General features: G+C 41.7%; 1 protein-coding gene across 1 annotated transcript in view; it reads right to left on the bottom strand.

Annotated features, from left to right (window-relative positions):
• Window positions 1–752: 752 nt before the first annotated feature.
• The window catches only part of LOC129116469 (CREB-regulated transcription coactivator 2), a 32290-nt gene continuing 17752 nt past the window's right edge, over window positions 753–15290 (bottom strand). Inside the window, 12 exon segments of the mRNA XM_054627342.1 lie at window positions 753–1247; window positions 2972–3204; window positions 3611–3682; window positions 4138–4338; window positions 4428–4685; window positions 5292–5358; window positions 5360–5741; window positions 7302–7570; window positions 9352–9401; window positions 9660–9739; window positions 13207–13233; window positions 14388–14494. Coding sequence (XP_054483317.1) covers window positions 1058–1247; window positions 2972–3204; window positions 3611–3682; window positions 4138–4338; window positions 4428–4685; window positions 5292–5358; window positions 5360–5741; window positions 7302–7570; window positions 9352–9401; window positions 9660–9739; window positions 13207–13233; window positions 14388–14494 — 1936 coding nt within the window. The 3' untranslated portion in view covers window positions 753–1057.

Here is a 15290-nt window from a genome sequence, read left to right as displayed (position 1 = left end):
AGATTACAAGTGGTTTGATTCTTTAGAGAAGCTGAATATTACCTTCTCTATTTTGTGACTCTTCAGATTTGATTTGTATTATTGTTACACATAAATGTAATGAATATATTATTAGATATGTGAGAGAAGTCAGAAGTTAAGACGTTTCTTCTTTTTATCATCTCAGAACTCAAACTTATCAACCTCACTTTATTAGTTTTAACCGACGCTGAGGGCTTTCAGGTTTTCAACCATCTTAAAAGTAGAAACATACGTTGATGGGTGAAGAGGGCTGATTACGTTCTGATGGATTTGATTTCATAAGACAAAAGTCTATGAGTGAAGATTGTTGGCAAAGCACATGTGACTATAAGCTTTTAGTCAACTAGTGGACTTCTCAACTCCCAAAGAAACGCTCAAGTGTTCTATGTGATCACAGGAGGATTCATGGATTCATAGCAATCAGGACAAAGCTTTAGTTTCAAAGTCTGGAGAAGAAGCAGCATGTCGGGGGCTTTAAGCTGAGTTTACTCTGACCGCTGTGGTCTGAGAAGAGTCTGTTACAAGTCTGACTGTTTCTAGTTGAGATATATACACACATACACATATGTGTGTGTGTGTATATATATATATATATATACACATACACATATGTGTGTGTGTATATATATATATATATATATATATATATATATATATATATATATACACACACACATACACACACATATACATATGTATATATATATATACACACATATATATATCTGGGGGTGGGGGGTGCATAATCCTTCCAAGCGTTGCTGGTTTGCACAGACGTAAGGCCGGCGTCCCGTGAGCGCTTTATTCCTGCGTACTTTGCGTTGCCATGCCGATAGGACTCCTTCAAGCTGCCGACAGAGAGGAGCGTCTCGGCCGTTCTGGACTCGGAGCGTAGCGATGCGGTTTAAGGGCTTTGAAGAGGACTCCGGTCCTCCGGTTCATGCCGACCCCCGACAGAGATCTGCAGACCGCCTGTTCTCGGTCCTCTCCACCTCTTACGGTGGTCGTCTCTTCCACCCAACGCGGGGAGGAGGGGTCACTTCAGCCGGTCGGATCGGAAGGAGTCCTCCACAGCCGGGTCGGCCAGCATCAGGTCTCCATCCAACATGTCCAGAGCCAGCGGGTCCATCCTCAGAGGGTCGTCCAGGGAGAACGGGTCCATCTCAAAGCCCGGGACGTGAGACAGGGCGCTGGCTATCTCCTTAGACAGACCCGGGGGGAGTCTCCTGCAAGGAGGGAGGGAGGGAGGAGGTAAGGAGGGAGGGAGGGGGTAGGGAGGGAAGGAAGGAAGGAAGGAAGGAAGGAAGGAAGGAAGGAAGGAAGGAGGGAGGGATTACTTGGGTTGTTACCGACATCTGGTGAACGTTTCATGTCAATATCACCTTTAGAAATATATTTACTGAGAACAATGGTGACGTGTTCAATACTTATTTTACCCGCTGTATATGTAAACACACACATATACACTATACAAACACACACATATACACCATACAAACACACACATATACACTATACAAACACACACATATACACTATACAAACACACACATATACACTATACAAACACACACATACACTATACAAACACACACATATACACTATACAAACACACATATACACTATACAAACACACACATATACAAACAAACACACACATATACACTATACAAACACACACATATACACTATACAAACACACACATATACACTATACAAACACACACATATACACTATACAAACACACACATACACTATACAAACACACACATACACTATACAAACACACATATACAAACACACATATACACCATACAAACACACACATATACACTATACAAACACACATATACACCATACAAACACACACATATACAATATACAAACACACACATATACACTATACAAACACACATATATACACTATACAAACACACACATATACACTATACAAACACACACATATACAAACACACATATACACCATACAAACACACACATATACACTATACAAACACACATATACACTATACAAACACACACATATACAAACACACATATACACCATACAAACACACACATATACACTATACAAACACACACATATACACTATACAAACACACATATACACTATACAAACACACACATATACACTATACAAACACACATATACACTATACAAACACACACATATACAAACACACATATACAATACAATACACACACATATACACCATACAAACACACACATATACACTATACAAACACACACATATATACACTATACAAACACACATATACACTATACAAACACACACATATACACTATACAAACACACACATATACACTATACAAACACACACATATACACTATACAAACACACATATACAATACACACACATATACACTATACAATACACACACATATACACTATACAAACACACACATATACACTATACAAACACACACATATACACCATACAAACACACATATACACTATACAAACACACATATATACACTATACAAACACACACATATACACCATACAAACACACATATACAATATACACACACATATATACACTATACAAACACACACATATACACCATACAAACACACACATATACACCATACAAACACACATATATACCATACAAACACACACATATACACCATACAAACACACACATATACACCATACAAACACACATATATACCATACAAACACACACATATACCATACAAACACACACATATACACCATACAAACACACATATACACTATACAAACACACATATACACTATACAAACACACATATATACACTATACAAACACACACATATACACCATACAAACACACATATATACCATACAAACACACATATATACCATACAAACACACATATATGTTTAAATCCCAGTTTAGGTCCAGCTGTTACATGAACGTGCCATCAGCTCCAGTAGCGGACCCACCAGTGAGGATGATGTTGGGAACGTTGTGTCGTCCGTCTCCACCGTAGTTCTGGTTCTGGTTGTTGAGTAGCTGCTGGTCTCCGGGGTCCTGCAGGTCCAGGTGACCCTGGGTGCTGGATGGGTACTGGTTCTTGTCGCTGCTGCAGATCAGGCCGCTGTGGTTCAGAGACAGACAGTCGACCTGGTTCTCTGCTGTGAACTGAAGCAGAAGACAACTGACTTAATAGAGAGGATATTTACTGAGCACTTGGTAATACTTCTCAAAAAGAGAAGGTTGAGGAACTGGACCTGACCCAAACCCGACACTAAGTTCATGAAGAGGTAGAGAGTCAGCAGTAATCTGAGTTTTTGACAGAAGAAGGGATGGATACAGGTACTGGAAAAATTAGAGGTACTTGTGCTTTAATTGAGTATTTCTACTTGGCTTTCACTAAATCTCAGAGGTAAATATTGTACTTTTTAGTTAATACTCAGACACCAGTGGGTGACATCACACTCCCCTCAGACACCAGTGGGTGACATCACACTCCCCTCAGACACCAGTGGGTGACATCATACTCTCCTCAGACACCACCTGGTCACCAGATGGGAGAGTACTGGGTTACCTGCTGGGTAGATCTGCCTGTGAGCTGGAGATCCAGATAGGGGTCGTCAAGTAGAGAGTTGAACAAGGCATCCTGGAAAACATGAAGAAAATGTCAACCCACAAACGTATTGTATCTTATAAACCTCTCTACTGCATGTGTTGTAGTCACTTATGTTGTGAATGTTTCTGACGGTGTTGTAGTCACTTATGTTGTGAATGTTTCTGACGGTGTTGTAGTCACTTATGTTGTGAATGTTTCTGACGGTGTTGTAGTCACTTATGTTGTGAATGTTTCTGACGTAGTCACTTATGTTGTAATGTTTCACTTATGTTGTGAATGTTTCTGACGGTGTTGTAGTCACTTATGTTGTGAATGTTTCTGACGGTGTTGTAGTCACTTATGTTGTGAATGTTTCTGACGGTGTTGTAGTCACTTATGTTGTGAATGTTTCTGACGGTGTTGTAGTCACTTATGTTGTGAATGTTTCTGACGGTGTTGTAGTCACTTATGTTGTGAATGTTTCTGACGGTGTTGTAGTTACTTACGTTGTACAGGTCTGTGGCCAGGTTGTGGCTGATCTGCTGGAGCTGGGGGAGGCCACTTGCTCGGTGCTGCTCCGCCTGCTGCTCGGCTTCCTGTTTGATTTGACACTGAGAGGAGGTCTGCACACACTGATCTATTGGCCTCTCGTTCTTTATCAGCTGCAAGTTCACAGTGTTAGCCTGCTGCTCCATTGGCCTCTGTTGCTACAGAGAAAAACAACATATTCACTTTGTAAGCTGAACTGCACAGGAGAATGTCATTTATTGATATTTTAATCTGTCAATCGACCTACCGATCCAAAGTGCTGCTGCATGTGCTGGTTGTGTGAGTTGCGTAGGTTCTGCAGGTGAAGCTGCTGTTGCTGCTGAGCGTTGGGCCTTGGCTGCTGAAGGCGGTGCAGCTGTTGGTGGTGCTGGCTCATCTGAGAGGGTTGCTGGCCCAGCTGGGAGCCCTGCAGACCGGGGAGAGGCTGGTGCTGATGGGACTGGCTCAGCGGGTACGGAGGGAGCCTCTGGTCCAAAGGCAGTTTGCTGGTGTCAAGAGGGACGCCCTGGGTGGGGGAGGTCGGATGTATTTTCTAACAGCATATGTATATATTCATCAATATATTGTCCAACTGGACGTTAACGGTGCCAATGTGATCGCTCCACAATTCACAGTTGTCTTTGCTGCAGTTTTGAAACTGAACTTCCAAATACCCCACAGTGAAAATGAGCTTTCTTAGTTTCCTTGTGAATTTAATAGTAGCACTGTTAGTACTATTCTTCCTTAAATATGAAATTCTCTATCGGACATAAGGATTAAAGAGTTATCATCTTGAGCATGGATCAGTGTCTGATTAAGCTTTGAAGTAATAAAATATTTAAACTTTCCGCAAGCAACACAGTTCAAGTCATGTGACTAAACATAGCGTGAACATTTTATGTAAAATATTTAACGTTAAAATCTCTATTTAATACAATGTCTCCTTTTAGAGTCTGTGCCTTCATCATGTTCCATTTATACTATTATCATCTTTAACTTCTCTGAAGTGTCGATGTGCAAACTGGTTTATAATAAGCATTTCATATGATGAACCAACTCAACGATTCTACAGATTACTTTCATTCTGTCACCTGTAGCAGACTCATCTGTGAAGAAATACAGAGAGAGATACCTGTGTGATGGAGGACAGGGTGGGGGAGATGGTGGGGGAGAACTGTTTGGAGTGATGCCTCCGTGACTCCCCCCATGGGCAGGATGAGCGGGGAGAGCTGTGCCCGTCTCCGTGGCGACGTGCTGAGTGATGGCTGGCCCTGCCCGCTGAGCAGCGGCGAGTAGGAGGAGCAGGAGCCGGAGCTGTAGCCGGGGTTACCGCTGGACGCCGACTGCAGGGAGGAGTTACTGAGGGAGGAGTGCAGTGATTGGCTGCTGAGCGAGGACTGCAGGGAGGGGGAGGAGCTGAGAGACGACTGCAGTGAGGGGTTGCTGAGCGACGAGTGCAGGGAGGCGGAGCTCAAAGAGTTGGAGAAGGAGTGGCTGCTCAGCGATGACTGGATGTTGGGGTTGCTTAGTGATGACTGCAGGGAGGGGTTACTGAGCGTGCTCTGTAGAGACGCCAGGAGACCTGAGGGGCCAAATAAAAACATTGAACACAAGCGTCCACAGCAGAGAAAGACTGAAAGGAGATCCAGTAAACACACTGGAGACCCAAAACATTTCCTGCTTCAGATTTGAGTTATTAAAACTAAAATGAAACGTATAATTGCAAACACTCATTGTTTTCATTTCAAGTTTAGTTTCTCACAAACAAAATGGCAATCTTTCAGAGCTCAAATGTTTAATTATGATAGAAAACAGAAAAAAATGGTTAGAATAAGTTGTAAGTCATTTTTAGATATTAATCAATCTGCTGTAAATGTCTCGATGAACTGATTCAGGGTTTATTATATCAAATGTCAAAAATGTCCTTTACAAGGGTTGCTTGTTTTGTCCAAAACACAAATATATTCTGTTAACAATGATATTAAACTCAGAGAATATTTGTCATTCTTCCTTGAGAATTACTTTCAAATGCACTTTAGCAACTTATTGTTGCACATATCTAAAGTTGAGGGGACTAGCAAGAGAAAGAAAAGCAGCAAAGGCATTTCTAGCAAAGCTCCCAAAACAATGGATCCTACAATTCCCACGATGCAACTCGATGGCATATCTTGGTTAGACGCTCTCTAGCAGTTAAACAGCCATCAGTCTGAAAACTCCACACCTCCAGTTTGTAATGCATCTTACACCTTTCAGAGAACACAAGATTATTTTAAGAATAAAAGTGAAGACAGTGAAGAGAATCACAAAAACACACCTGAGCGATCAGGTACGACCTGATGAGCTGATGAGGAGGCTTATGACCTCCAGCAGGGTGAATATAAAGAAATATGAAGTGCTGCTACACTGGATGTTTACCAAGCAGCAGTCTTTTCTCTTCACTTTTAAATCAGCTCTTTCCAGGTGATTCTCTCTACTTCTTTCTATATTCACTCTCCCTACTGTCTGCATGTCATGTCTACTCTGTGATGGTTTAGGACCACAACCAGGAACAAGACCCATGCTTCGCCAGCTAGTCTTTTTAACATGATGTTTTTCCTTGAGAAGATAAGATGTTTGACATTACTCTTACTCATTCAAAACTTAAAGCTAACAACTTGAGTTTTTCAGGTGACACGACACCATGATGATCCAGACTCAGGTTTAGAGTCGGCTGCAGCCTGACGTTGAGCTGACAGCAGCTTCCTGCCTGCGGTCGCTACAGTCACCTCACTGACGATGAAACATTTTCCGACTGCGCTTCCGCCCACAAAAACCCTCCCTTTTCTCTCTCTAAAGGCTAAACTTAGAGTGTACATCCCCTTGGTTTCATCTCTTCCACTGTCACCCACATACTTCCTCTGCTAACTTTCACAGTAGTCACTTAGCTGAGACCTTGATCCAGACAGGTCTTTACAAACTTCTGCTAGAGGAACTGAACCATGACTCATGGAGAGCCAAATATATCAGGTCAGCCTACTGACACTGAATTATTTGAATAGTTTTTTAGGGTTTTCTATCAATAAAGCTCCACACCAACGTCAGTCCGATCAGAACGGTTATCAGTCCAGAGATCTTAAGGTGTGCTGCTGCAGACTGTATGTACCTGGTGTGTGGTGGTGGAAGCTGCTGTTGCCTCCCTGTGCGTTTGCGGCATTGATGCCCAACTGAGTGAGGGTGGAGGCCAGGTTCCCCGTGCTGCCACCCCCGCTCAGAGAGGAGGATCCTGGGTAGCCGGGCTCGTCCTGATCAAGCGGCGTGGGCAGCGGGGAGGGGAAGTGGAGGCTGGACAGGTCAGGCAGCGAGCCGCCGGTATTGAGTCCTGACGGGACGCCATGAGTCGCCGTGGACGGCTGCTCCGGGGACGTAAAGATACTAAGAGGAAACAGAGCGGGTTAGATCTTCTTGGGCATTAAGATATGCTGAACAATTATCAATAACAAATGATATCATTTAGTCTCACAGTCAGCAGTCAAATATAATTAATGGCTCCATAAATATTTAACTGCAGTTCAATTCTCCACAAACCCCTGATGTGATCCCACTCTGTCGTCTTCATATTTAAACGTCTACCTTCCTTCTTCTAACTCCCCAGCACTCTAAAGATTCTCTTTGGTTAAAGGCTAAAGAGAACAAATTAGAAATGACTGCAGTTGTCTTTCTTCTGAGTTAAAGATGAGGAACACTAAAAGCAGCAGCAGCAGCAGAGGAACTAGTTATTGAGTAAAAGAGACCTGATACGGCCCTTTAAGGGACGAATCTCTACAAAGTGTTTATGACATAATTGATATTGTGTGATGTTCCGTATGAAAGCAGCGTGTTATATCAGGGTTTCCACTGTGAAGGAAATCCCCACTGGTTAATAAACTTGTGGCAACCGACCGGACCTTTTACAAAATAGATGACGCTCTGTATCTGTAACTTTGATCTTTAACATTGGATGGCTGGGTTCGGCCTCTACAATCCAGCTTTTGCTGCGGGGAACATTCAGCCTCGACGTTTCCCGGCTCCTTAAAATTAATCAAGGCGCTTATTTTTAACGGAGCAGATCTGAAAACAAGGAAGCTTCTGAAAGACGCTGTGGCGTCTCCTGAAATCTGGACATTGTCTGATCAGCTCAGGCGTCCGCATCGCAGCCAGAAGGAATCACAGCTGCGTCAGTGGAATCCAGTGGTGAAACGTTAACAGAAGTCTGACTCCTGCTTCTCTGTGCTGTCACTCGGCTGCTGTACGGAGCAGACACTTTGTGATCCTAGTGTCCGTCAATACTCAGTATTGATAACACGATAAGTTTTTCAGAGGGTTTCTTTCTGCTGACATGCGAAAATAAACTAAACACATATTTCTATTTAAAAAAAAAGCTAAGGACAGTGGGCAAGTGATGTAAAGGGTGTATGCCTGAATAACACGTCACACCACATCATACCACGTTAACACGCGTAACACCACGTAACTACACATCACACGCGTAACACCACGTAACTACACATCACACGCGTAACACGCGTAACACCACATAACACCACGTAACACGCGTAACACCACGTCACACGCGTAACACCGCGTCACACCACGTAGAACCAAGTAACTCCACGTAACTCCACGTCACACCGCGTAACACCACGTAACACCTTGTAACTCCACGTAACACAGCTTAACACCGCGTAACACCACGTAACACCACGTCACACCGCGTAACGCCACGTCACACCGCGTAACGCCACGTAACGCCACGTCACACCGCGTAACGCCACGTCACACCGCGTAACGCCACGTCACACCGCGTAACGCCACGTCACACCGCGTAACGCCACGTCACGCCACGTAACAAAATGTTACACCAGTAACACCACCTAACCACATGAAGCCAGTAACACCACCTAACAACATGTTAGACCAGTAACACCACATAACCACATGACACCAGTAACACCACCTAACACCACCTAACAACATGTTACACCAGTAACACCACCCAACAACATGTTACACCAGTAACACCACATAACCACATGACACCAGTAACACCACCTAACACCACCTAACAACATGTTACACCACCTAACACCACCCAACAACATGTTACACCAGTAACACCGGTACCACTGACCACCGTTGCACACACGTACGTGTGTGTTAAGTTGTGTTGGACTCACTTGATGCCTGGGACTTCACAGGACTTTGGTCGGGATGACAACAGAGGCAACTGAAGAGAGAGAGAGAAAACATGCAGATATGTCTTAATGACAGCAGGTGTGTCTTTTAACATTATCAAACAAAACAAAATATAATTTACAGTTTGAAGCTAATTAAAACTCAAACTATAAAATGTTTGCACACCAGCCCAAAAAACAAAATGCCTAAAAACAGACACAAATGTGTCAAATAATCTGTACAAACAGTACAATATTAATAGAAGAGATTAAAAACACTGCTAAGGAATAATACAAGAGGAAACTTGTACCTTCTTGGTGTCCCAGGGTTTGAGCAGCTTCCCCTCATCCAACACGTTCTCTTCAATGGGGGGCACAGGGTACGGAAACACTGGGGGCACAACATTCATACAGTATATATCATCACAGCGGGTAAAATAAGTATTGAACACGTCACCATTTTTCTCAGTAAATATACTTCTAAAGGTGCTATTGACATGACATTTTCACCAGATGTCGGTAACAACCCAACTAATCCATACATACAAAGAAAACCAAACAAATAAGTTCAGAAATTAAGTTATGTGTAATAAAATGAAATGACACAGGGAAAAGGTATTGAACACGCTTACTGAAATGTATTTAATACTTGGTTCAAAAGCCTTTGTTGGTAATGACAGCTTCAAGACGCCTCCTGTATGGAGAAACTAGTGGCATGCATTGCTCAGGTGTGATTTTGGCCCATTCTTCCACACAAACGGTCTTCAAATCTTGAAGGTTCCGTGGGCCTCTTCTATGAACTCTGATCTTTAGTTCTTTCCATAGATTTTCTATTGGATTCAGGTCAGGTGATTGGCTGGGCCATTCTAGCAGCTTTATTTTCTTTCTGTGAAACCAATGGAGAGTTTCCTTGGCTGTGTGTTTGGGATCTTTGTTTTGCTGAAATGTCCACCCTCGTTTCATCTTCATCATCCTGCTAGATGGCAGCAGATTTTTATCAAGAATGTCTCGGTACATTTTTCCATTCATCCTTCCTTCAATTATATGAAGTTTGCCAGTGCCGTATGCTGAAAAACAGGCCCACACCATGATGTTCCACCTCCAAACTTCACTGTTGGTCTGGTGTTTTTGGGGTGATGTGCAGTGCCCTTTGACCTCCAAACATGGTGTGTATTATGGCCTCCAAAGAGTTCCATGTTGGTCTCATCTGACCAGACTATATTCTCCCAGTATTTCACAGGCTTGTCTAAATGTTGTGCAGCAAACTTTAAACGAGCTTCAACATGCTTTTTCTTCAGCAGTGGAGTCTTGCGTGGTGAGCGTGCATACAGGCCACGGCGGTTGAGTGCATTACTTATTGTTTTCTTTGAAACAATTGTACCTGCTGATTCCAGGTCTTTCTGAAGCTCTACACTAGTGGTCCTTAGCTCTTGGACAACTCTTCTGATAATTCTTTTCACTCCTGTCAGAAATCTTGTGAGGATTACAGTACATTACATTACATTACAGTCATTTAGCAGACGCTTTTATCCAAAGCGACTTACAGGAAGTGTATTCAACATAGGTATTCAAGAGAACTACTAGTCACCAGAAGTCATCAGTGCATCTCCTTTCTTAAACAAGCATCTTAAAGCATAAACCAGAGCAAAAGTACAGTGCAGAGGCAAATTACTACGAAAACAATAATTGCAACAGACTAATACGAATATAATAAGTGCTACAAACTACTACGAATAGGATAAGTGCAGTAAACAAATACAAATTCAATAAGTGCAGCGAACTGATACGAATACAATAAGTGCTACGAGGAAGGCTCAGGGTAGTACTTCATGAAGAGGTGAGGTTAAAGATGGGCAGCGACTCTGCTGTCCTGACGTCAGTGGGGAGTTCATTCCACCACTGAGGGGCCAGGACAGAAAAAAGCTGTGACCGGGTGGATCGGCCGCAGGGACCTCTGAGCGACGGGGCAACCAATCGCCCCGAGGCAGCAGAGAGGAGTGGTCGGGCGGGGGTGTAGGGCTTGACCAAGGCCTGGAGATAGCACCTGGTCGTGGCCGGTTTATGGTGAAATGATGTTCTTTCCACTTCCGGATTATGGCCCCAACAGTGCTCACTGGAACATTCAGAAGTTTAGAAATCCTTCTGTAACCAATGCCATCAGTATGTTCTGCAACAATAAGGTTGTGAAGGTCTTGAGAGAGCTCTTTGCTTTTGCCCATCATGAGATGTTTCTTGTGTGACACCTTGGTAATGAGACACCTTTTTATAGGCCATCAGTTGGGACTGAACCAGCTGATATTCATTTGCACTGACAAGGTGCAGGACTGCTTTCTAATTACTGATAGATTTCAGCTGCTGTCTTGGCTTTCCATGCCTTTTTGCACCTCCCTTTCTTCATGTGTTCAATACTTTTTCCCTGTGTCATTCCATTTTATTACACATAACTTAATTTCAGAACTTATTTGTTTGGTTTTCTTTGTATGTATGGATTACTTCGGTAATGTCAATAGCACCTTTAGAAATATATTTACTGAGAAAAATGGTGACGTGTTCAAGACTTATTTTACCCGCTGTATATAGTTACACACATATACATATATATATATATATATATATATATATATATATATATATATATATATATATATATATATATATATATATATATATATACATATACATACACATACATATACACACATATATATATATATATATATATATATATATATATATATATATATATATATATATGTGTGTTTGATGATATATACTGTATATATCATATATCAGCTCAAAACAAGGCTCAAGAAGATGCTTTTTCCTAATCTTACATGTGTTTGCGGGAAAGTCAGTCGGCCACAGAGTCCGATATTGAGCAGATATACAACGTTACACATTATACAGGCATTTTGAAAGTTATTAGAGGAGTGTGGCTGTGGAAAATAGGGTAAATGGGAGCATTTACCTTGGACCTCTGTGATTTCAGAAGTTAACTAGAAAAAGTATCACACCATATTCTCGAAAAATGACTTGTCCTTCAGGGCTTTCACAAAACTCAGGATGGTTTCAGTTTTGATTTGTGCAACGTGTCAAAATGAGTAAGAGGTAATGATCTCAAACCATGTGTGAAATTCACAAGGATTACCTGCTTAAACAGATATTCATACTTTTAATTTAAATATGTGTTTGCATGTCCAGCTTCAGTGTCACACACAGTGAATATGGATCTATTTTCCTATCTTCATTTAAGAGCGGGTTCTTTCATTTGGAGAGCACAACTCATTGATTTCCCTTTAGATTTTGTAACGCTCTCCCTCTAAACTCTGTCCACACACTCAGATAGTCCCTGCTCGTGATGGATTTCTGCTCAAACTGTTTGCTTGCACTCTGGTATATTGTTGCCTCCACACATTTCCTGCTCTTCAGGTTCAGCCCTTCTCCTCATACTCTGTTTGCTACTAAAACATTTATCGAAAATTCATTGAAAATATTGAGAAGATGAATTGATAATGAGAAGAGTAATAACTGGAGCACTAGCCAGAGGTTCTTTGAGTAACCTCCCCTTTGATATATAGTTTGTGCAAACATTTCATGAGTTTCTCAGGCAGTGTTGATGTACAATCAAAGGCTTTGAAATTCTTTCTGAAAATGATTTGAGCCCATACATGTTCCATCAAACTAATTACTAATCAAAAGGAATTACCTCGATCGCAGTGATATAGACTAGCTGTTAATAAAATGTTCAAATGATTTTGTTCATGTCTCAGAAATTTGAGCTTGAGTTTAGATATTTGAAGGAGAAAATGCGTGAAAGCTGATCGTAGTGAATTGTGAATGTGTTTTTATAAAACTCACTTCTTCTGCCCTCTCCATCACTCTGACCTGCGGGATCACACAGACAGACAGACAGACAGACAGACAGACAGACAGACAGACAGACAGACAGACAGACAGACAGACAGACAGACAGACAGACAGACAGACAGACAGACAGACAGACAGACAGACAGACAGACAGACAGGGTTTTTTGAGTTGGAAATATTGGCTTCTTCAGTTTATATTCAGAACATCCTGATTCTTCTGCTGGCAGCTGGAGGAAAACCTGTTTACACTGAGATCTCTGTCCTGAGGAACAGTTTGAGCCGTTAGGTAAACCAGAGAAGTCAGTTTAACAAAGAACAGGTCACCACATCCAAAGAAGAAAAGAAAAACCTGAGATCATTTGGACATCACATCATCTTCGCTTCTGTCATTGTGATCTCAAGAGGCCACATGTGAATCAACTTCCACATAAAGACTTCCTACACGTGACTGGATGAACAAGACAGCTTCTGTTCTGTTTCAATCTGCTATCCATCCATCAGTTGCTAAATACAAAACTGAGGTGTGAAACAGACCACGCATGTCCTGATGTATGATTCATTTTATAGAGATAAAATGTGTTTTGAAGTTATTTTAAAAGTTTGTGAGTTTGGAGGAACAGTGAGACAATTATGGCCTAAATACAATCTGATATATTCAAAAAACAAGCTTGAAAGATGTAACCTGGACCCGGATCGCTACTTGAGACCTTTTCTTTCTTTTGTACACCATCACCCAGTCCAGTCCTGATGAAGCTGTTTAAGTCTTGATGTCTTTGCATTAGTTAACAATACTTACAAATCCAAACATATTATGGCATACTGCATTAATTCCTTGACGCTGTCTTGATGCGGGTTATTTCACTGTTGCTTGAATTAGCTAAACATCTTTTTTAAACACTGCATAAACTCCCACTGCCTGTTTGAGTCAGGCTTTAGGAGGATTTTCAAATCTCTGAAGTGTAAACAGATCATATTGGATTACAGTTAAACTGAGGATGAAGCTGTTGATCTTCAGTTTGAGTGTTAAGGCTCTTAAAAATAAAACAACAGTTTAATTCCCTGAACTGTTTCTCTAAACATGTTTATCTGACCAACATTTAGGAGCAAGATGTAGATTTTCAAGCAGCTTGTGTATGACTGAGTGTGTGTTTTGTTGAGCAGTGCTGCCTCACCGGTGCGTCTGCTGCTCTGGGGGGTGAGGCTGGGTCCTCCTGTGGTGAAGGGGTCTCCTGTGGGAGGGTTCATCACGCTGGTGTGGAGGGCCGAGTCTGAGTTTGTCCTGAGCAGCAAGAAACAGTCAGTGTTAGTATGAAAGGAGAGAGAGAGGGAGAGAAAATCTGTGAAAACAAATCAGCTTTTGAAGAAGTTGAAGGTCAGATGAGTCTTCATTGTCCAACACAGTGTGAGTTCACAAGTAAAATAAACCATCACAACTGGAAACATCAACCAGAGCTGCATGTTCAAAATAATGTTTTGTTTCTTCTCACAAATGAGCACAACAAATAGTCAGATCAGAAAATATTCTACCTCTTCGTTTCGGCTCTTACACACCGAAAGCAACTTATACCTTGTTATATGTATACATATCAGATTTTTACTGAAACTAAGGTGATTGATTGAGTCTCAACTCATAAATACCTGAAGACAATCTGTCTTTATAACATCACATTGAATGTCAAGGGTCAATTTGCTGTTTTTTATTTATTCAAGCAATACTTTTATCTGCATTATATTTCAACAGAGTCGTACCGTGATCCTATAACGAGACACTGTAGCACAATAAGGTCGACTTAATTAATAACAAGCACAAAATAAAATGTCTAAGAAAATCTGATCAAACTCAGTTAAATCAAACAATTGTCTTAATCTGATAACTCTGTCCTCCAGTGAATTCCCACCTTAATGAGGTGAAGGGGAAGTCTCTGACTGTTGTTTTTGCTTATGCACCAAAAGGCAGTTAGGAGTACCCGGCCTTCTTGGAGTCTTTGGATAGCGTTCTTGAAAGGGCACCGACTGCGGAGTCTTTAGTTCTGCTGGGGGACTCTAGTGCTCATGTGGGAAACGACTGGGAAACC

Source organism: Anoplopoma fimbria, unplaced genomic scaffold (assembly GCF_027596085.1).
Source record: "Anoplopoma fimbria isolate UVic2021 breed Golden Eagle Sablefish unplaced genomic scaffold, Afim_UVic_2022 Un_contig_8660_pilon_pilon, whole genome shotgun sequence".
NCBI lineage: Eukaryota > Metazoa > Chordata > Actinopteri > Perciformes > Anoplopomatidae > Anoplopoma > Anoplopoma fimbria.
This window is presented reverse-complemented; position numbering and strand designations above follow the sequence as displayed.